Source organism: Acartia tonsa, chromosome 7 (assembly GCF_053477335.1).
Source record: "Acartia tonsa isolate MP-2025a chromosome 7, ASM5347733v1, whole genome shotgun sequence".
NCBI classification, from domain to species: domain Eukaryota; kingdom Metazoa; phylum Arthropoda; class Copepoda; order Calanoida; family Acartiidae; genus Acartia; species Acartia tonsa.
In genome coordinates, this window is record NC_137266.1 from 31,146,348 (window position 1) to 31,170,087 (window position 23,740).

At 30.4% G+C, this 23,740-nt stretch overlaps 2 protein-coding genes across 2 annotated transcripts in view; one reads left to right on the forward strand and one right to left on the reverse strand.

Annotated features, from left to right (window-relative positions):
* Positions 1-14,898, forward strand: part of LOC145325271 (uncharacterized) — a 43,889-nt gene extending 28,991 nt beyond the window's left edge. Inside the window, exons 15-26 of the mRNA XM_080168215.1 lie at positions 1,068-1,110; positions 2,094-2,206; positions 4,755-4,801; positions 5,435-5,573; positions 5,904-6,097; positions 6,260-6,468; positions 7,495-7,559; positions 9,714-9,761; positions 10,571-10,677; positions 11,808-11,979; positions 12,427-12,487; positions 12,906-14,898. Of these exons, the coding sequence (XP_080024341.1) occupies positions 1,068-1,110; positions 2,094-2,206; positions 4,755-4,801; positions 5,435-5,573; positions 5,904-6,097; positions 6,260-6,468; positions 7,495-7,559; positions 9,714-9,761; positions 10,571-10,677; positions 11,808-11,979; positions 12,427-12,487; positions 12,906-13,125 (1,418 nt within the window). The 3' untranslated portion in view covers positions 13,126-14,898. The remainder of the gene's footprint in view (positions 1-1,067; positions 1,111-2,093; positions 2,207-4,754; positions 4,802-5,434; positions 5,574-5,903; positions 6,098-6,259; positions 6,469-7,494; positions 7,560-9,713; positions 9,762-10,570; positions 10,678-11,807; positions 11,980-12,426; positions 12,488-12,905) is intronic.
* Positions 14,899-15,834: 936 nt separating this feature from the next.
* The window catches only part of LOC145324497 (uncharacterized), a 40,643-nt gene continuing 32,737 nt past the window's right edge, over positions 15,835-23,740 (reverse strand). Inside the window, exons 7-9 of the mRNA XM_080167082.1 lie at positions 18,896-19,220; positions 18,232-18,634; positions 15,835-17,510 (exon numbers count right to left, since the gene is read on the reverse strand). Coding sequence (XP_080023208.1) covers positions 15,835-17,510; positions 18,232-18,634; positions 18,896-19,220 — 2,404 coding nt within the window. The remainder of the gene's footprint in view (positions 17,511-18,231; positions 18,635-18,895; positions 19,221-23,740) is intronic.

A 23,740-nucleotide genomic window follows, 5' to 3' on the forward strand; every position in this document is an offset into this window, starting at 1 on the left:
AAATTACCCCTTCTGTAAAATAAGTGGTTGAAAAGTTGTTAAGTCATCAAATAAGAAAATTTTATTTTAAAACTTTGGGGACTAGTGTAATAAACTGCCCGTAGTCTCCTCTTTTTTAAGTATTTGACAGAAGATTTTTTTGTACATATAACATATGTGCAATAAAAGCAGAATTTTAGAACTTTTGTGAATGTTTTAGACTGGTGTAGTGGTAAAGTTTAAGGCCTGTCTTCCTTTTTTATGGGTGCAATATGTAGAAGCAGCTTATAGTGCCAAATAAAAAATGACGTCATACAATAAATATGACCAACAATAGGCCTGTGTGGATTTTACCATTGGCCAATTACAATGTATACTGGCTTGTCACTGGTAATTTGTATTGTATGAGGGTATTTTTGTATTAGGCACTATAAGCTGCTTCCAATATGTATCTTTTTAAAAGCGAAGCTTTTCTATAATTAGGGTCGGTCCGTCCGTCCGTCCGTCCGTCCGTACGTCCGAGATAGATAGCTTTTATTCGTTAATTTAGGCATGTTAGAATTGTCCTATCGATTTCAAACTTTGCATGATGATTCCTGTAGTAGTTGGGTACGATTTAGAAAGCGTAGCAACTCTATAATCATTACCAGAATGTCCGTACGTCCATTTTAAACATGTTGATTTTTCTACTTTTTTAACAACAAATTTTCAAGTGTTTTAATTATCCGTTTGATCTGATTTTTGGTTTATTGATTCCTGGGACAACAAAGAACAATATTATAAGCGAAGCAACTCTATAATCAAGTCCAAAAATGTAAGTATGTCCATAAACATTATCCTGTTTTTAAGCAGTTTTTCAACAAATTTACCTACAATTTTGATTCGACATTTATACATTTATGTTCCGATTTTTCAGTTCAGATACTATACAAGTGTTAATGTCCGTTTGTCCTACCGTTTCAGTGCTTCGCTTTTATGGATGTTGTCATCCTTGTTATAATATAGAACATAGTATTACATACTAAGGCTTAAATCCACCAAACCAAAATAATATTAAATTAACAGTATTGATAATAATAAAAATTGTTAGATGGAGACTGGAAGAATGCAAGGCTGTGCGGTACCATTTACCAGGAAAAATATCCTTAACTTATTTCCATAGACAAAATTGGCATCTATATAAGAATTGGTATTATCCTCTTAGAAATTTTTTTTTCGATTTTGAAAATTTGAGTACTCCCCCCCCCCCCCCCCCCCCCCGACAGCGAACTATAACTCTAGCCGGAGGGCTTGGCTCCCTAGCCTGCCTAGCCGCAGCGCTCGGCCCCCTTGCCTGCCTAGCCGCAGCGCTCGGCCCCCTTGCCTGCCTAGCCGCAGCGCTCGGCCCCCTTGCCTGCTTATCCGCAGCGCTCGGCTCCCTAGCCTGAAACCTAACCTAACCTAAAATAGTTTTTCGTCGTTGTCGGGGGGAGGGGGGGGGGCGGGTACTCAAATTTTCATCATTGAAAAAAAAATTTCTAAGAGGATAACGCCTAAGAATTATAAAGACACTATAAATATAGATGTATAACCAGACAACTACCTTAATCCCTCTGTTGTTGCAAATTGTTTTCTGATCATATGTAGCGACTTGGCTGTGTTAATATTCCCGACGCTATTGTTTGATATTCAAGGTCCCAATTGAAAGTCGGCCCAGGGTCCTAGGGAAGGGGACATACATACATTTAACCCCTTTCCCCTCTGGCCTCTATTGTTTTACTCAAATGCCCCTACTATGTTTTCCCTATTTTTTCCTGAAATCATTCAATATAAGATCTTTACAATTAAAACACTTTTCTTTATTTGAAAAATACCAGGAATCTTAAGGGATAAGACAATGGACGTTTAATTGATATAAACACCCAATGACGAAGAAAAAGATACTCCTTCTGCAGATTAAAATTGTTGGTTCAAAATTAACCAATCAAAATGTTAATAGTATCCAAAGTTTTTGAGCAAAATAAGATAACGTAGTTATAAAGCTTTGGGTACCAATGAAATTTTGCTTCCAATTTCCCATCCCTCCATTAAAAAATTATTTTAGTTTTCTTAAAATAAAACAAAGGATTTTTTTACAGGGATAGTTTTACTGAGTCGGCTATGGCCGGAGCCGGAAAGATGTCGGGTGGTGGGAACTATGTTACTGACAGCTTTACAGATATCATTGTTCCTTCAAATTTAGATCTTGGTAAGATTTTTTTATTAATAGTTGCGAATCTACTGTGGAAGTTAGTTTGTCGTATGTGTACGTGAATCAAACACAAAATCATCATTAGCATTTAAAAAAAAGAGCTCAAATAATCGATCAGATAGGGGTATTTTCTTGGGGGTTAGAACAATTAACGGGGATAGTCCCATTCGTCGATTCGTCGTATTTTTAAAATGGCGTATTGTAGGTTATTTTAGGTAAGGTTAGGTTATATTGGGTTAGGTGATTACCCCGAAGGGTTAGGCAATTGGTCCCGCAGGGTTAGAGCCCCCCGCAAAGGCTAGAAATAGGAGAAAAGCTACTGTGAAAAATAAGAACCGCCCCTTAAGGTGCGTTGCCCAATTAACACTCCCTAATGATAAAGAATTATTAAAATCAAATTTTGGGGAAAGTGTTAACCCTCTTGAGTCTATGGCCAAAGTTTACAGGTTGTTATTGTGAAAATAAATTTGACACCAAAAAAAACAGAATAATGATAAAAATGTGTTAGGATATATAATCCTGAAAAATGACATTTATGAGATAAAGTGTGTCAAAAATATTGAAAGAAAACAGGTCAACAAATATTTGAAAAGTATGTAAAGATAACAAGCACGACTATGTTTACAAGAAGCTCTGCTTTCAAAGAAAAAAATAACAGCAAACTGTAAATTTTAAAACATCAAGAATCTTTTGAAATCAGACGAGAACGCTTTACCGTTCAGAATTTTTTTTAAGTATATATCCAATGTGAAATGAGAGAGACAATTATGATAACAATGGATAAAAAGCTGGTTTTTTTTGCAATTTCTGAGACTTTTGCAACCACCGTATGTATTCATTTGATAGGACTAGTAGTTTTATCAAGAAAAATAAGTATTTTTAAAAAAACAATAAGGAGTTTAAATATTCATATCAGTTCAATCAAAAAAAAATCCTCCCTTATATGAAAAAAAAAAGAAAGACCTTGACAAAATATAAAAATATTCGTGAACAATATTACATTTAAGCGCTTTACATACATACATACTAAATAAGTTGATACATACTTAATAGGTTGATATGTAGAAATAGAAATCAATAATGACCTACTTTACAAATGTGAAACTTTGTCCTTGGAATTCAAAGCATAAAAAGACAAGCATAAAATCAAGAAGAATTTTTCAAAACAGTGAAGCTTTACGCAAGTCTGAACAAAAATTCTTTTTGTAAATTAATTAAGGAGATGTTACGTTGATAACATTACTGGTACTTGTTCATTTTAAATATCAAGTTAATGTTTAAATTGGCCTTTCATACCTTTTAACAATGATTATAATCTTGTTACGTTTTTTAATTTAAAGATTATCGTGATAAAAACCCATGAACAAAGTTTGAAATTGATTGGACAATTCTAAAATGTCTAAATCAACGATTAAGTACAATATACATATACATTTATGCCTCTAAAATACCAAACTCAAATGTTTTGATATCCTACGTTCAATTATTAGAGAAAATTTACTTTTTATATTTTGACCTCTAATGTTTTTGCTTAAAAGAAAGTTTGAAAATAAAAACAGCTAATTTAAGAATAATGTACCTTACATTTTTAAATAAAGTTATATTTTTGTATAAGTAATTAAAAATTTTAATACAGGACAAAAAAGTATAGAAATTACAAAATTAAAGAAAAAGGCAATTATGTTTTGGTTTGAAAGCAGGCTAATTGCATTTTTAAGATGAAATAAGTCCGGAATATAGAAATCATTTCTACATTCAAAAAACATAAATTTTCATTTTTAAAATAAGCTTTAAAAATAAATAAAACAGCGAAAGGGCTTTTAAGAAGCACAGCAGTGTAAATTCCAACGTTATGAGACGATTAGATAGGCCTAATAATTAGATCCTAGATATATAGTATCAGCGCTACTAAAATCCAAAATATTTGTTAAAAATTAACTTTAATGTTATTAAAAAAAAAATTTATTTGGTTTAAAAAATAGGGCAATTATTATATTTCCTGAAAAAAGTTAATTTATTTTTTATTGATTACTTTATAATAATATAGAAATACGCAGTTCTTTGAGAGGTTTTAAACCAAGGCATAATTTTTAAACATTTTATCAATCTAGATATTGTGATACCAAATTTTTACAGGATATAACTATCATATTTACAGGAACTTGTGAAATTGTGATTTCTAGTACTATTGGGCACAATGTTTGAAGCCAAGCATCTTTATAATCTCTGAAATTTTGCTTTTATGGATGTTGTCATCCTTGTTACCTTTCAAAAATTAAATATAGAATATTTTTTCTAGTATAGCCTCAATACCGATTAATATTCTCTGGATTTGAACCGGTTCTCAGCTATACTGAAAATATATGTTTAGCATTGTATTACATACAATTTTCCACGAACATTAAAATAAAACATAAAACAAATACCAGTTTTGAAAGAAATGTCTTTCGGCCCCTTGGGCTAACAAAACTGGTTTTAATATCCGCGGAAAGCTGTCTTTAATACGATGCGATGAATAATTATTCTAACTAAAATTTTATTTTAGACTATAAAAAGAAACATGAAGATGAAAGCATACAATCTTCTTTAAAGGTAAAACATATCAATTTTTTATTTGATCCTAAATTTGTATTTATATGTAATGTGAATGTAGCGCAGAAACAACAAGCTAGAAATCATAATTTCCTGATTTATTATTCAATATTTAACTCATTCAATTTTAGAAGAAACTTTTTTTTTTAAAGCCAGAATAGTTTAATTAAATAGAAATTTTTTTATACCAAAACGTGTAATAAAAACGTTGAATATTTTACGAACACAGTAAAAGTGTCTGACTGATTATGACGTAACAAAAAAAAATAGCCAATGAGAGGCCACTATAAATTTTACCATAATGGCCTCTCATTGGCTAATTTTTTTTGTTACGTCAAAATCAGTCAGACACTATTACTGTGTTCATATTTGACTCTTAAATTTTACATTAATTGTCAAACGCTATGATAAAGTCAAGCTGTATGAAATTGACGAGAACAAAGACAAAGTAAAGTTCTATGGCTGAAGCTAATGATCTCGGAAAATGCTAAAATAAATTTGTTGTACTTTCAGGGAAGCTCTATAATGTCTTAAGATGGTTTCAGTCTACCCCCCCCACCCAAAAAAAAAAAAAGATAAGGGCAAATCAACTAACTAACAAATTAGAGATTTGAAATTTTTGCAAATATTTAGAATGAGACAATTAACCAGTCAGCAATAGCATCCAGTAGTCGGCCAGATACCGCCGCAACCTATACATCGCCAGTCCCCGCCTCAACCGGCGCGATGTCGCCGCTATACCTTGATACAGAGTTAACATCCAGAAGTAGAAGTAAGATTTAATAACAATTAAATATTACAAGATTATTAACAATCATTTTCAATTAACTTGTTTCTTAACAAGATGATCTTGTCCATAAGTAATAGCACTAAAGTATTATGTTGCTAAAGAATATATTTTATTAATATGTATAGTTGAAAATCACTAAATATTTCAAAACATACCTGTTTAAAATAATTCTAATTATGCTCATATGTTTGTATATGTAAATGAAATATTATTTTTTCGTTGCTTTAATTATTTTTGCATTACTTTTTGACAAGTAATGAATGTGAAGAAAAAATTCCTGGATTTTTTGTGTAAAAATATTGTTTTATTTAGATGCAAGTGTAAGTGGAAGCTCCCCCAGAACAAACGACAGTGCTACGCCCTTGCTGTCACTGAAAGGTGGCCAGGACACCACTCCTCTACTTATGCGGGGAGGGGACCATGGAGATACCACTCCCAGGGCTGGGGGTGATCATCTTATTATGGACCTGGAGCCCCCGACTAAACATTATTCTCGCAAGGATAATGTAAGTATAAAGAAAACAATTAGTTTAATGGTTGCCTGTTGGCTTTTGCGTCACTGTCGTCGAGCCAAACACAAAATAAAAATATATTTTAATAATCAATCTTTTTCAAATGAAGAAATATGAAAATATGTATTTTTTTTATAAAACAATTTTTAATTTTAGGATACAAGTGTAACAACAATCTCCAGACTTCTGGAGGAAATCGAAGGTGTGGAGCTAGGCACAGGCGGTCATCCTAGCGGGGCTGTCACCAACAGGCCAGGCTGGGGGGACAGGGCGTGGACAGGGAGCAGGGGGGAGAGAAGATGGGAGTGGGGGGAGGAGGAACAGAGCGCTAGTTTCTTATTCAATAATGAACATATTGATAAAAGGTAAAGACTCTTGTTATTATGAGCAAAACTATTCTATTATATTCTTTGGTGTTTAAAAAAAATAACGAAACATACAGACATACAGAATGGATATATAGCCAGATAGATATTGTTGTTAGGTTTTGCATTTTAAAACTATTTATTAAAATGGATGGTGGATTTAGGTTTTTAATATTAAAAATGCAATTATATTTCATTTGACTAATTTTGTTTAATTGTAATAAATATTTCTTGGTTTGTTTTTCTATGATATATGGGTATGAAATTCTTTTTTCGTTGTACAAATACAGGGTGAGCCAGTGAAATCGTCCTATTTATCAAGCTATAATAAATGTATATGAAGCTCTTAATAATCAATTACTCTAGTATGACTTCATTCAGGATACTTTGACGAAAAGTTATTTGATTTATCCCCTTTCTTTAGGCAATATAAAGAGCTTCTGTGAAATTTCTACGAAAATTTTAATTTTAAGTTTTCAGTTATTTTTTTAAAAATTTGTCTAAAATTTAATTCGGCCATAAATTATAAAATATTTATATATTTATAATTTTCTATCATTTCTTTTACAAATATTAAAAAAAAAAATATAAAAGCACACTGTATATTAGAAATTTTGTAATCTATGGAAGGCTATTAATTTCACCACCTTATTGGCTTACCAGGCCTGTAAAAACCTACTCGGCAAATATAATTAGTTATAATAATACTATATAGTGGTTATAAATCAAATATTTTACATCAAATTCATAAAATATAATATTAATTAAAAGTTTTAGTAACAAATATTTTTACTTAAAATATCAAAAAAGGACTTGTAGTACAGTTTAGACAACAGTCTATGAAACCAACTACATAAGCCAGGTAGGGGACATTGAACTGTTTATTTCACTAGTTCCCAAAGTTTTATAATAGCGTTTTCTTATTCGTGAGCTCCACAGATTTAAAGACTTTTATTAAATTTTGATTGGTTGTAGCACTTACTAGAAATATACAATTTACATTATGATATTTTTTTCTTTGTTCAGTCCTGATGACTCAATATTATCCAAGAAGAATTTGAATGAACCAATGTTAATCTGCCATCCAAAAGGTAAACAATCCTTATAATAAAGTAACAGGATGTTTGTCTGTCTGTCAATATGGTTCTCCTTAACAGGGTAGCTTCTCATAGGTCCAGTGAAGTTTAATAACTATTTTAGGGAATGGTACCACCACCCTACCAAGAGAAATCCCCCCCCCCCAAAAAAAAATAAAGAAAATATTATCCCCCCTAGAGGCCTCTATGATCTTGGCCATTAGTATTTTATATGTATGTACTTTTAATACATATTCGCATATAAATAAAGCAATTTAAGTAAAAGGTATTTTGTATAAATAATAAAAATATACACATAGAACAAATATTGACAATTATTTATCATCAATGTTTATATATACAAATGTGGTCTCTTATTGTTTTTACGTCAAGAATAGAAAGGAATAAAAAAAATAAAATGGCAATTTTCTTAAAGACACATTAACATTTAGCCAATGAATAAAAGAAATTCAAATTTAAAATCCGAATAAAAATTGATGTGGTTTATTATTCGATCTTATTTTGATATTTGTCAGGATATACTTTTGATACTCCTTTAAAAAATGCTTCTTAAACAGTTTGATTATATTTAAATCGATGTTTAGCCAAAATAAATCCAACATAAACTTAAAATGCATAAAAAATACTTTTTAATGTCTTTCATAATGCCTATATTCCTAATTTCTTATAAGAAATGTAGTCTATTTCTTATTATGCATGTTTTTACAATTTAAACTGATTTTTTGCTTAAAAATAGCAAAAAAAACTTGCAATTTCTTTAAGTCGGTAGATATAGGTAAATGAAAAATCATTAAACTTTTTCTCTATGTTAACTAAAGTTAATATACCTACGAAAGAGAGAATTTATTAATAAAACTTTGGGTACCAGTATAATTTAAAGTACCCTTCCTAAATGAATAACAGTAAAGTAAGAATCATTTAATTTCTGCTTTCCAAATTTTGTATTTTTTGTATTAATTAGTACTTGGGTGTGTAAAAATGTTCCAATATTTGAGAACACTTTTAGAAATTAGGATGGAATATATGTCCGTTTATTATCTTATAAGAAAGAATAATGATTAGCAGGGAAAACGAGTAGGGCAATGGATAATATGTTCAGAAGTGTGCTTATTTTATTAAAGAAAAGGAATAAAACAGATAAACAGTTTTTTTAGTTTTGGAAAAGGGATATTAATTTTCAACAAAAATTTTAGTTTACTAGTAAATTAATAAATTGGTTTCGTCGTATTCACAGTAGCTTTTGATAGGTTATTCTAGGTTAGGTTTGATAAATGTTAATGATTGCCATGCAGAGTTAGAGCCCCCGCAGGGGCTAGAAATGCGAGAAAAGCTACGTTGAAAATATGACGATACCCGCTATTTTATCTTCTTTACATGATTCAATTAATATGCTCCTTGCTTTATGTTCTGTTTCTTTATAATACCTTTTTTTAAATTAGTTATTTTAAGGGATGAGACAATTAAGATAAATTAATATATACCCTACAATCATGATAAACAAAATGACTCCCATCCCCATCTAGATTTAAATTGTTGATAAAATAGCTATCCTTGTAATATATATACTATTAAGATAATAAGAATAATTTCCAATTTGATATTCTCAGAAATAGTCTCTGAAACAAAAAAAAGGAAATAAGATTTTCTGTGTAATGATACTGGTAATGAATCGATGGTATTACACAGACATGCACACACAGATCTACATACACACACAGACACACACAAACACCTACACACACACACACACACACACACACAGACAAAATGAATTACAGCCATAGATAGGTAAAGGAAATTACATATACAGATTATTTGAGATTATATATACCAAAAACCAAGGAAAATCGTATCCTAAAAATTCCACAGCAAACTGTAATAAATAAAAAGTAAAAGATGTTAGTTTTCCCAATTTTTGTGCTGTTATCATATCAACAAAAAACTTTTTTTATCGATATAGGGTGTAATTTAAACAACCTAAGTTTGAGAATTTTTGTAAGTTATAATCTATTCAAAATCTTCGACACCCATATTTAAAACAAGGAAGACCACATCCATAAATACTTAGACAAATATCGTCTTACTTTAGTTGTTTCGCCTCTACAAAGAATGTATAAGTTGAAAACCTAATTTTGATTTTTGTTTTAGGTATTAGTAATCCTTCTGAAGAATTTGATCCTGAAGTTTTTGCTAAAGGTAAAGATAAGATTATTCATATAATAAGACCAAATATATTCTAAAAAACATCGGTGATTCACCTTAAAGTGCCTAGCGAACACAGATATCCCTACTCTTTATAGCTAAAACAAGGATGACAAGATCCATAAAAGCGAAGCACTGAAACGGTAGGACAAATGGACATTAACACTTGTATAGTATAAGAACTGAATAATCAGAATATAAATGTATAAGAGTCGAAGCAAAATTGTAAGTAAATTTGTTGAAAAACTGCTTTATACAGGATAATGTTTATGGACATACTTACATTTTTAGGACTTGATAATAGAGTTGCTTCGCTTATATCATTATACTTTGTTGTCCCAGGAATCAATACACTAAAAATCAGATCAATCGGATGATTAGATCACATAAAAATTTGTTGTTAAAAAAGTAAAAAAATCAATAGGTTAAAAATGGACGTACGGACATTCTGGTAATGCTTATAGAGTTGCTACGCTTTCTAAATCGTACCTAACTACTTTAGGAATCACCATGCAAAGCTTGAAATCGATAGAACAATTCTAACATGCCTAAATTAATGAAAAGAGCTATCTCTATGTGACGGACGGACGTACGGACGGACCGACCCTAATTATGCTTCGCTTTTAAAAATATGGGGGAGCAGAGTATACTATACCTAACATGACCTGACCTAAAATATTTTCATTTTTTTGACAATACTTACTGATATTTCATAACATTTAATGTATAATACTTTGTTGTTCTTTCATTGTCAGATTGTCATTTTTCGATTTTATTAGTTGTATCTCTAATTATTTGTTTAGGTTCCCGGTATATCCCGTCACTATTTACAGCAGCTTCGCCCCTACGTCCAAGTTCGACCTCCCCATCCATAAGTACAACCTCACCCACAACTTCGCTGTGTATACCTTCAGGAATGTTTTTACAATAGTCTTATATTCATCACCAGTGTATACGCCCCTAGAGGCCTCATGGAGGCTTTTAGCTGAAGGGGAGAGGAGAATTCAACTGCAATTTCAGTTTTAGTTAAAATAAAAAGTACCCTATCTCTAATTAGTTATAAACCCTCGCAGGACCTATGAGACACTACATTGAAAAGGAGAAATATATCGGTTGATTTGTTACCGATATCCTTCAGTACAAACAGACATACAGATACACTTATGGACATCCTGATACTTTTAAGACATTACCTTAACATGCTTCGGGTTGTCATATTCAAAAGCCAAAGTGTAATCTCATAATGTCTTGAACGCTTGCTGTAGTTGATATATTTGAGGACTCGACCTTCCTCTTGAAGTCCTTAATATTTATCGTATATTTATGGACATAGCTATTCCCACTAGTCTCACAGTTTATGTCACATGCCTGACATATCAGCAGCAGATGCCATTTTACCAACTCTGTTTCTAATTTTACATTTCTTAATATTAATTTTCACACTTTTATTGAAAGAAATCGCTTATAAAATCTTATTTGAATTTCCTTATGTATATGTTTGAAAAGAATGTATATAACGTCCAAAAAAATTCGATTAAAATTCTGGTGTGCTTTCACTTACGTACAGTGTTAAATGCTCGCAAGTAAACACGATAATAATAATTAAGAGGGTAATATTAATAACGAAAGTATGTCTAAGGAAATGTAAAATTTGTGCTTTTTTAATGATGTAATTGAGCATGTACGGAAGTGAAAGCACACCAGAAATATTTTCTATAGAAATGTTGGAGGTACTTTCAATAGAAACTTAATTAATTTTCTAGTAAAAAGAAAGGGGTATATTATTAAACTAAGTGCATTTTATTGAAATTTATTAATTTTTTAGGAGTATTTAAAAAAAACATTTAAAAAGATTCTATATTTTTTTTTGTAAATGCACTGATTAAGCTTTTTCCTGTGTCAGCTATGAAATCTTTTGAGTTGATATATAATGTAACCAATATTGAATAGGGAATATTGTGGGTAGAATTAAACAATCTCCCAACAGTACAAATAGCGAGCCTTTTTAAAAGATAAGACTATTAAAACAACCTAAAAACCTCAGGCGCCTATTCAAGCTCAACTACGCCGTCAACAATGATGACATCTGGCAGCATGTTGAGAAGTACGGCCCCAAGTCCAGCTACATTATTGAGTAGCACAGCCCCAAGTCCGGCAACATCCTTTAGTAGCAGCAGGCAGGGGTTACTCTCTGTTACATCCAGAAACTCAGGTATTTACATCAATGAAAGCTCTTTATAGTGCCTGTAAAAAATGACGTCAATGATAGGCCAAGAAACAGAATAAATTACCAATTTCAAGTCAGTATACATTTTCATTGACCAATTATAAGCCAGTATAAATTTTGAATAACCGGCCAGAATGACGTCATTTTTACAGTGCCAGAAGCCACTATAAAAAAAATTCAATCAATACCATAATTGGAATCTCTAAAAACACTATGATTGTTTGGTCGTTTGAATAGACATTATAATTCCCTTATAACATAAAAATAATATAAAATCGAATTAACAATAGCCATGAGGCTGCAAAAAAAGTTGAAATTGCATAGGATAATATAAACTTAGGTACACAATACACTTATATATGTTTTAAGACAGATTTAACTAGTTGGTAAAAAAGATTAGAATAGCTATTTAAAAGTATTGATTTTTTTCAGGAAATGCAGTAATGGGTACAAGTAGTCCTCAACAAATAAGCACCACTAGCTACCAACAAATAGGAAAGAATTAAAACTAGAAATGGATTTAAAAACAGGATAAACAATGCCCATTGAAGCGTTACAATAATTAAACATATTCAATTTGGAATTTGATATTTTTACAAAACTAGATAGGTGGTTTTGGCTTTCTGAAAAAGGCGGAAACTAAAGTGTAAAAAGGCAATTTTGCATGATGGAATGGGAAATTGGACTGTTAAATACAATGTTACCCAAAGTTTAATAACTATGTTATCTTTTTTTGGCTAAAACACTTTATGTACTTTTATTAAATTTTATTGGTTAATTATCATGGAAATTGTGATCACTTTATCGTTCATTCTTGTCCTATGCCTTAAGATACATGCAATTTTTCCAAACATTTCATTATAATAGAGGATATCGATTTCTAACTTTTAAATAAATAATCCTTGATTACCAGGAAACACTATACCCAGCACAGTAGCACGTCTCAACTCCTCAACAGGCACTAGAATATCCACAGCCCGCCATCAAACCTCGTCAAACCCTACGGGAAGGTCAAGAAAAAATTCTCTAAAAACTGACAGAACTGATAGCAGGGACCTATTGCGTAGTGATTTAAATATTAATAATAACAATAATACAAGTTCAAATAATGATGTAAGTGACAATGTTTAGAACTAAAGTGATATAATGAGCGCCAAAGTGTAAAAAAAAGACAAAAAAAATGGCATTACCAAAGGATTGTTATATATATATAAAAAATTGTTTTAGTCCGAAAATTTAGAAACCCTATTTAATAATGAATGCAAGAAATAGCTTATCCTTTTAGCAATTTTTTAACACAGCTTAGCTATGTCAAATTTAATAGTACAACTATTAGTTTTTTTAAAGTAAGTATCATATAGGTAAAGCTTTACCAAAAATAACTTCTTCAAAAAAATTAATGATTTTGTTGTTAAAGTATCTACAAAAAAGTAACCTTTCAAATTTATCAAGTATGAAATAGTTTTACTCTCTGAAAAGACATTTTTATCATGATTATTGCCCCTTCTAAACTTATTTAAATTCAATAATTGCTTTACGAAAAAGATTTTTAAAGGGTTTGTAGCCAATATCCCAAAATAAAGAAGATGTTCTCTATACATTTCCACACCATTGATTTTGCTTATTATATAGTTTTAAAATGGTAAAATTTGGTAGATAAACAGGTTTTTGATTTACTTTTTGAGCTACATAGAGCAATAAGGACTGAACAAACTTATAAAGGCAATCTAAATGAGCCATACCGTATAATTTACTTCAAATATAAATATTAGTGAACATTTCACTAAATCAAAAATTTTACATAAAATACGAAAAAAACTTAAACCTTCAACCATAAGAACAACGAAATAAATATTAGTATACATTTCCTAAAAATTATTTTTCATAATAATTAAGTTTTTCACAAAGCGCAAAAGTAGATCCAAATTAATAATTGTAGTATAGCATTTACCAAATTGTTTTGAGTAGTGAAAATAAAATTGCTCAGTTTTGTATCTAAAAATAAAATTAAATGTTATTTTCTGTCGAAATATTTTTTCATAATTTTCAATTTTTAGTTTTAGTAAAAAATGTACTTTTGCTTAGAATACTGTAATAGTTATTTATCGCAGCGTATTATAGACAGCTTTCCGCGGATACTTTATTTAAAAATGATAAAATTTAACCAATTTTTTAGCCCTTTGGGCCTAGGGCCCTGGCTAACAAAACAGGTATTTATTTTATGATTTTTATTTTTATATTAGTGAAAAAATGTTTGTTATACGATGCTATACGTGATTTTTCAGTATGGGTGAGAACCGGTTCTAACTAGCGAATATTAACCGGTTTGGAAACCATACTGGAAAAAAAGTCCAAAATTTTTATTGTAAACTTTCTTTTGTACATAATTTCCTCCTTGTCATTTTCATTCGTAATTTAGTTTTATAGTGGATAAAATCTAGAAAATGTCAGTTTCATAATTATCTATGAAAACTAATTTGCATAACTATTATGAGGTAATCCTTATGTAAAACTCGTATTGGGCTAATTTAATATTTCTTCTAAAATATTTTAAATATCAAAAGATTTGGTGACATTTATCAAATTATAAAATGCATAAATACTTAATATCGCATACGTTTGAATAACTAATCAAGCAAATTTCATTCTATCTGGAAACTTCAAATAAGACAAATAATGTTAAAAATATCAAAATTTACATCCCAATTAGGTAAAATAATATAAATAAATATTATTTTTACGATGTCATTTGTAAAATCATAATAATAGAAATAAGAAAATCTATAACTTTTTTTAAATGACACTGTAATATATCTAGGATCTTATATATAAAAACTATTTCTGTTGTGATAATTCATCTTTTTCTGTCTTTTATTTGAATAATCAAATAAATCTTAAAATAATTATATTTGTTGTGTGAATTCCCTCGCAAGGGCGAGGCTATTGCTTCTAACATTGTAACGTTTGTAGTTACAACAAGGATGACAACATCCATAAAAGCGAAGCACTGAAACGGTAGGACAAACGGACATTAACACTTGTATTGTGTTAGAACTTAATTATCATAATATAAATTAATAAGAGTCAAAGCAAAATTGTAAGTAAATTTGTTGTAAAACTGCATGATACAGGATAATTTTAATGGACATACTTACATTTTTAGGGCTTGATTATAGAGTTGCTTCGCTTATTACATTATACTTTGTTGTCCCAGGAATCAATATACTAAAAATCAGATCAATCCGATGATTAGATCACATAAAAATTTGTTGTTAAAAAAGTAAAAAATCAACATGTTTAAAATGGACGTACGGACATTTTGGTAATGATTATAGAGTTGCTACGCTTTCTAAACTACTAAAGGAATCTCCATGCAAAATTTGAAATCGATAGGGCAATTCTAACATGCCTAAATTAACGGGAAAAGCTATCCGTTACGGACGTACGGACGTACGGACGGACGGACGGACCGACCCTAATTATAGAAAAGCTTCGCTTTTAAAAAAACATGGATAACTAAGGAAATCATGTCTAAACATAAGAAATACAACTTTTAAAATTATACTTTATTATTATAATATACAAAACTATTTTACAATTTATTTGAAAGAATTTTAAAACACCATACAATTAAAATTATTACTGTCTGAGTAAATATGTTTGACTTTCTAGCTCTAGTGTCAATTTACAAGTTCAAATAAATGTTTTATAATTCACTAACAAGTTGAGCATTATGGATGAGTTTTGAGATTCACAAGTAGTCATGAAAGATAAACAATGTTTTTTGTGAAGTTTTGCAATAATGAGCTTGAAATTAATGTCGTCGTTCCCTCACTGCATTTAGTTAACAAAAAATGCAACAACTTTATCAAGAAGATAAGCTTGCATTTCAAGCGTTGATTTGAGAATATCAACCAACTTATTGTTTTGATTCACTACTTCTTGATAACTTTCTTCATTAGCATCACCATCGGTAGCTTCTGTTGTAGTAATTACTTCATTGTCATCAATAAATTCAATCAAGTCTTCTGTGGTAGATTTTTCAGTTGTTGTTTGTGTGATATCCGGTTCTGATTTATGAAAAACAACTTCAACTCTGTTTGATTCAGCAACACCTTCATTCTCAATAATATCATAGTACAAAATATCCCTTGTATTTTCATCTGATAGTAAAAATGGTTTTCTATCATCATCAAATTTATACTGAGAAACACGAGGGGGGGAGGGAGTAGTCTCAATCAAAGCTTTAATAACCTCATCTATTTGAGGCTTGTCTGTGACAATAAAGCTTGTTTGAACAATATATTTATCTTTGCTCAAGCCTGAACTGTCCCATTTTGAATCATCTAAAATATTTGGAGCTTTAGTAGGCTGAGCATTAACTTTGTTGTTATATTCTTGAACATCATTGTAATAGGAAGCATCACTATGATAATTTGATCTTTTAGGCTGTTTTAGTTTTGACTTGCTTGCTAGCCATTCCAGCCAATTGCCTTTTAGTATTGGGTCAAGAGGTGAAATGTTATCTTCGTTCCATGAAAAATCTTCTAAATTATTTATATTATCATTTGTCTCTTGGAAATCCGGAAAATTTGAAGAAAAAGAATCTGCGAAATCATTTGTTGAAGTTGTAGGTTTGGCTGAAAATTGGGGAAGAGCATAAGATTCCCATAAACGGAATATAGAGCTGTTGTTGTTGCTATTGGAAGAATGTTGTTGTGTGAAACTATTGAAATTATCACCATTGCCCGAGGCAGCTGCAGTTTTCTCACCCTCATCACCTGTCAATTGGTTGATCAATGTCATCAGAGTTGATGTGGGGTAATGAGGAGGGGTAGGGGAGGTTTGGACATTGTTTGAAGGATAATAATCATTCACTTGTTGGTCTTTAAACTTCAATTGTTCAACAAGAGCACTTATTTCTTGGGGCGTTTCAGTAGTTGTGTCAAAATCATAATTGTCAAACGAAAATGTGGTTGTTTTATCTGGCACTTGTTCAGTTGTTGTTTGCATTGTTGTTGTAGTTGTTCTGGTAGTTGTTGTTGTTTTTACAGTAGTTGTCACGGAGTCTTTTAATCTTTTAATAAAAACTGGAACTCTTGGCTGTATGATCTCTTCTTTTATATCTGGTGTGTTAGTTGTTGTTTGAAGGGTTTCATAGTCTTGATTTGTTTTTGTAGCTATATTTGAAACTGTAAAAGAGGTTCCTACTTGAACGGGGGGATAGCCTAAAAATCCATTTCGCCTTGCCAATTCTTTCTCATGATTCTCAGTTAAAATTTCATCAAGTAAATTTTTATTGATTTCAAATTTTTCCTCCTCTCCAGGTAGACCAAAGTTGTTGAAATATGAAAATACTGGCTTCGCGGTTGTGGTTGTTGTTGTGGAGATTTTTGGCAGGTTTTGTGTGATATCCAGCTGAGTTTTATAATTATTCAGCTGGTTTGTTGTAACTTTGATTCTGTTAAATATATCTTCAAGTGCTTCCATTTCTTTGTATTGGACCCAGTTGGAATCTACATTTAATATTCTATGATTTTTATTTCAAATACAGAATATGTTCTTTAAAGAAAAAAATAAATAAGTATACCATAATTATTTGTAGACATTTAAAAAATTTACTTTCTGATTGTTAATAAATCACACGTTAGGACATTTTAAAACATTTAGATAGAAATCCTTAAAATCCGCAATGAATAGGAAAGTTTAACAATAAAACTTGGTAGAATTTTATATAAAAAAAGTGTCGCTACATTTGGAAGCAATTATACTTTTTGTACTTTTATTAAAACATATTTTTAAAGCTTATGTAATGATTAATCATCTTTAATTTTCTTTACCACACATTAATTGTTACTTCTGTTAAGTCACTGAAAGACATTTTTTTTTTACAGATTTTCCCTCTTTAAAACAATTATTTAAAAAACTCTTTATTTGTTATGAATTACTAATCCTTATTAATTTAAGTAACATGATGTTTGTATGTGTAGCTTAAGACCTCGCTTACTTCTGAATGTATATGGTACTCCTTTACATTAAAGCTTTTAACTATTCCAGGAAAGGTTTATAACTATTAGGAGGGAGTATTATACAACCTTCCCAAGAAAAATCATCCCTAAGAAAGATGCTCCCCTAACATTTTTTAAATACACAAGACAAGAAAGGATTTTTTATAAGATTCAATTGGAAGAAAAGTTTTTTTTCAGTAGTTTTAAATAAAAAAATCATAGATTTTGCCTTTGATTGCAGGATTCTTCTTTTTCTTATCAAAATCTAAATTGTTATCGACAACTTTAAGTGTAGCAAACACATTTTTATTTGATACTTCATTTTTATCATGTCTATCATTTGTGACAACTTTATTATCCAAATGATTTGATGTACTGTGAATAACTCTGGTTGGAAAGTAGGTTGGAAAATCACTTTCTACTTCATTAACATTATAATCTGTTTTGTCATTAGCATAGTCATCATTAGTAGTGGTAGTTATGCTTTTTAATTTATCATAATTACTGAGTTTTGTTACTTGTTGATTGTTTCTCTGGCTAGGTACTGATGTTGTGGATTTATCATATGTTTTAATATCATAACTTTCATCATCAAAATTGTTGTAGTAATATTGTCGTCGGTTTTTGTTTTCCTAAAAATGAAAATAAAAATTAAATTTAAAAAAGCACGTTTCCCTTTGCATATTGTGTAAAATATTTTAAATTCTGCTAAAGCTAATATTTACTTCATTTACCGATGTATTTAGCAAACTTTGTCTTTAGTAGACTCCATATGATTAGATTTCGAAGATTCCTTTTTACTTTTAAAACTTATATATAACGTGGCTATATATTTCTTTAACAAGGACGTCAATTTTTTTACTAAATATTTCTTTAAGGAAATTAAAATTTACCTGATACTGTTCATTGAAATTGATGTCTCCAAATGGATAATATGAAGGGTAGTACGATGTTGTTTCTTGTTTTATGAACGCGCTACGCTCTGTCGGAACAAACTTGTTCCTGTTAAAAACTCCGCTGCTTGTTGGAGCACTATATTCCGGTCTTGGCACTATCACAGAACCGGTTTTCTGTCGAAGAAAAGAGTTTGTCGGCCGGCCGTAAGCACCAGCTTTCGGCCGTAGGTAGGAACTTGTTGTTCTTGTGTATGGACCGGTTTTAGAGCGCAGAAATGAGCTGGTTGGTCGTACGTCATCCAAATGTATTGATTCGCCATCCCTAATATTCAAAACATCTTTAATTTAGAAACTAAAAACGTACGGACTGACATTTCCCAGTGATGAAGTAGCTTCGTCTTTTGGATATTTCCCTAAAGGATGAGAATCTACTGAATAACTCTGGATATAATGGAAATGTGATTTACTATATATAAGACTAGTTTCTTCACCCTAGCATCTAGGGGAGGGCAAGGGAGGTCAATAAAATAGCCTAAAACCACCTCAATACATTTATAAAGCCTCCCTGAAAAGTAAAACCCATACGGAACAGTAATTTTCAAGATATTAGGCTTCGGATAAAAACTGATTTACTTTATATAATAGAAAAATTGTGTTCTAAATATTCGCTCTTATTTTGGGTTTTGTTATTCTTGTAACATAAGTTCAAACTATAGGTTAAATAGGTATAGCTATCCTAAAGACAGTTAAAAACTCGTATGTAGAAAATGGTTTTATGTAATTATATTTTAGCAACATAAACATTTCAAAATATGAATAGAAAATGAATAAAATAAGTATAAGTTTACATACAGAGCGAGATAACAAAATATTTTTAAGGGTTTAAATGATGTTATACAAGTCTTTTTGATATATAATAATAAAAAATTTCAATAGGGGTGCAAATTTTGAAGAGTGTAAATTTTGGACAAAGATAAGTGGTATTTCTTTGATTTCTGATATATTTATCCAATCCAGGAACACGAAATAAATCTAAATTACTCTAGATTTTGATTTCTAACCCCCCAAGCAATACTTTGATAAACTTTGTTGCTAAAAACGTAGTTTCTTTAAAGTTTTGTATCCATTAAATAGGTAAACTTTTTCAAGTAAGAAGAGAGAAGCCAAATGGCAAAAACTCTGGCCAATTCAGAGAAAAATGTAAATAGAAACATGACCATGAATTAGATAAGCGAATATCTCATTATTATTTTCAAAATTATTTGACTTTCATTGAACTCAACCTGATGTCATATTTTCACTTTAGAAAACTATTATCCCTAATTAACCACTTTTTTAATGTCAAAAGTCTAAAAGAATCTTAATGGTATAACAAAAAATATATTTGTCTACCCAAGTTTGCTTTCCCCTCTTTAGGTAAGTTTCTATGGTTCAACAACTTATATATCAACAAAAAAATTATTTTAACATCAAATTAAATCATTTTCTGCCTTAATACAATTCTAAATATTTTTTCTATGATTTGGTTACAAAATCGTATTACATGACTTTGACAATTTTATGATAATACGTCAATCTTATTCTACCTATATTTTTCCTTGCAGTAACCACAATCTATATCATGTAAACTACACAATTACAATTATATTTCTTGTCTAGACTATGGCTAAATTCTATTTTAAATTTTCTGTGGACCGACCACAAATATATCTGTCCGTGCCAATTTGCTTTTACAATAAATCTTGGTGGGCAACTTTCCCAACAACTTTTACGATTTGTAGGGAGCATCATAAATATCTTATTTAGATATTATTTTGAAATGAATAAGGTATAAAAATTCACATATTGAGGATTATAAGAAAACATTTAATAAAATTACTGAATAAGACATTTTTCAATCGATCCATTAAGTCATTTTATGTATGTGTACACAAAAAAAGGACACAAGCATTATTTAAAGAGTAGTATCGCTACTATAAGGCACCCTAAAACGTAATTTTTTTAACACATACGCAATATAAGTTGAAAAATGAATAAACCAAATGATAAATCAAATCGTAGAGCAAAAATTGTGTCATTATTTGTGGTAAAATTAGCACTCTAGGTCTAGTAAATTAGACTCTTTATTATCATTACCTAACAATTTTAGGAAAAGCGAAGTTTTTCTACAATTAGGGTCGGTTTGTCCTACTGTGCGCTGGTAATGGATAGGGATGTCAGAATTGTCCTTACGGTATCAAAAAATGCATTTCGATACAATTTAGAAAGTAAAGCAATTCTTTAGATAATTATTACAGAATGGCCGTATGTCCATTTAAAAATAAAGTTTTTTTACTTCCCGAAAACAATTTCTAAGGCTCTTATTAACCATCTATTTATAATTAATTTCTAAAATTATGGTTCCTAAGACGATTAAGAAATGTCTGACTGTCTTGACGTGGAGCTTCTTTTTCATGGATGTTGTCATCCTTGTGTTTTACATGTGTGTAAGGTAATAAGAAATTATAATACTGGACTTTCACAATACAAAGAATAAAATATGACACAGTGAAATTATTATTATTTCAGGATCTTTAAGACTTACCACAACCAGGGGGGAGATTTGAACCTATTCAACGCAACGACGAGCGGATGCAACGTTTATGCTATGAAAATAAATCTAGTAGAGCATATGATTAAGTAAGCTTTACGATAAAACATCTAATTTACAATTCATTTCATTTTCCAAATATTTTAAAAAGTAAAATTAAATCATTAAATTGAATGCACGACTAGTTTAAAACTATTATTAATTTCATTTTGAATTTTGATTTGTACATATCAATTATATTTTTACTGGATAATTTTAATTTATGGAATTCCTTATTTTACATTATGCAGCTTTAAACAGTGTATGATTTTTGTCAAGATATTTGTATTTCAACAAACATTTGCTGAAAATGAACAATGATCTTCTACAGAAAATATTACTATATTACTGCTTACTGTTCTTTAAAAACTTTCATGAAGTAAACTTTTATTGCTGCGCTTCCCACATACACTACTTTCTTGGTTAACTAAAATACCAATAATTTTCCTACCGTTTGAAAAATGCAATAATTTAAACAAACATTTTTTAGCCTACTTAATGTGTCGCAAATGGCGTGCCCCCACTTCCGCAAAAATTGTTTCCATAAAAATCCAGAACTGCAAAATGCCCCCTTCGCATTGCTTTTCCTGAATAGGCTATTCCTCTAATTAATTTGCTATTGTGTCCAAGTCTATTTTTTAAGTAATTGGCTAAACAATTCCAGTATCGATTCGAAACCGATTAATATCCGGTCGATTAGAACCGGTTCTCAGCCAAACTGAAAAATTATGTATATCATAGTCTTATAATCTGCAGAAGCTGTTTATAATACGATAAGTTTCTGACATGTTTACATAACTTTTTATCCCAATATAAATAGGCCAAAACTAATAGTAATGTTTAAATATTTGAATTATGATAATAAATGTTTGTCTCCTCCTTATTCATAAATTATCACGGTTGGAAAAATTTGGCATTTTCTTTTTTGTAAAAAAGTGGCACAATATTTCCCCCATTACCACTGAATTCATCATTGGTCTTTAGACAATAAGCGTGCAGATGGGCGATGTACAGGGATCTAAAAGGATAAGACAATGACCGATTAATTGATGTACATCCCAATGGTGACATACAAAATTACGCCATCTGTAGATTAAAATTTGTGGTTCAAACTTTAAATATTCAACTTAATAAACCAACCAATCAAAATTCAGTCCCCAAAGTTGTTAAGCCAACAAATAAGAAAAGTTTTTTATAATTCTTTGGGGACGTAGGGGGAGAAAGTCACTCAAAAATCAGCCACGCGACGTCATAAAAATGAGGGGTTATCCATCTCTTTTTTAGGGTTTTTCTTTCCAACTTCTCCTCTCATATCCCTCATTTTAATGATGTCACGTGGCTGATTTTTGAGTGACTTTCTCCCCGTACCCGTTTGTAAAAGTTGTAAAAGGGGAATCCGGCCCTAGAAGGAACATGATGAATTTCTATTATAAGTGTAACAAATTGTTTATGTAATTTTCTCGTATTCATTCGAATCCGGTGGATAGGAACCGGTTCTCATGAATACGAAAAAACTATGTCTAGCATCGTATTATATCCAGTTTTCTACGAATATAGAAATGTACAATCATAAGATTAAACCCAGTTTTTTTAGCCGGTGCCTCCGGCACCTCGGGGCTAAAAAAACTAGTTTTAATCGTATAATTGTACATTTCTATATCCGCGGAAAGCCGTTTATAATACGATACGAGAAATAACTATTAAGCAATAAAAATTGTCGCAGTTATAACATGCTTAGAAATCTATTTTTAGAATGGTAATGTTAAGTAAACATAACGATTTAATTATTTTTGTTTTGCTAGCTTTTTTGTAAAATAACTAATAACAAAATAAGATTTATTTTTTAAAATTACAAACCAAAGTTATTAAGAAGCTAACTAAAGCAAAATATCTTTATGATAGCTGTTCAAATTAGATAACAGAGAAGCCATGTCTCTTCAACTGTTGGTTTCACAAAAAGATCAATATAACCTAGAGGCGAAGACACAAAATCTCACTAAATAAAAATCTCAGTAAAATTTTGAATGATGTTTTAATTTTATCCCTTCACATTTTAGAGATATTTATGGCTGGAACGTGATATTATTAACGTTTATAGCAAATTCGAAAATTTAATGAAAAATTTGACATAAAATTTTGATTAAAATTTTAGCTTGACCTTTTCAAGAAGCAAAGCTTCTTTTTAATTCTAATTATATCCGCTAAATGCGACA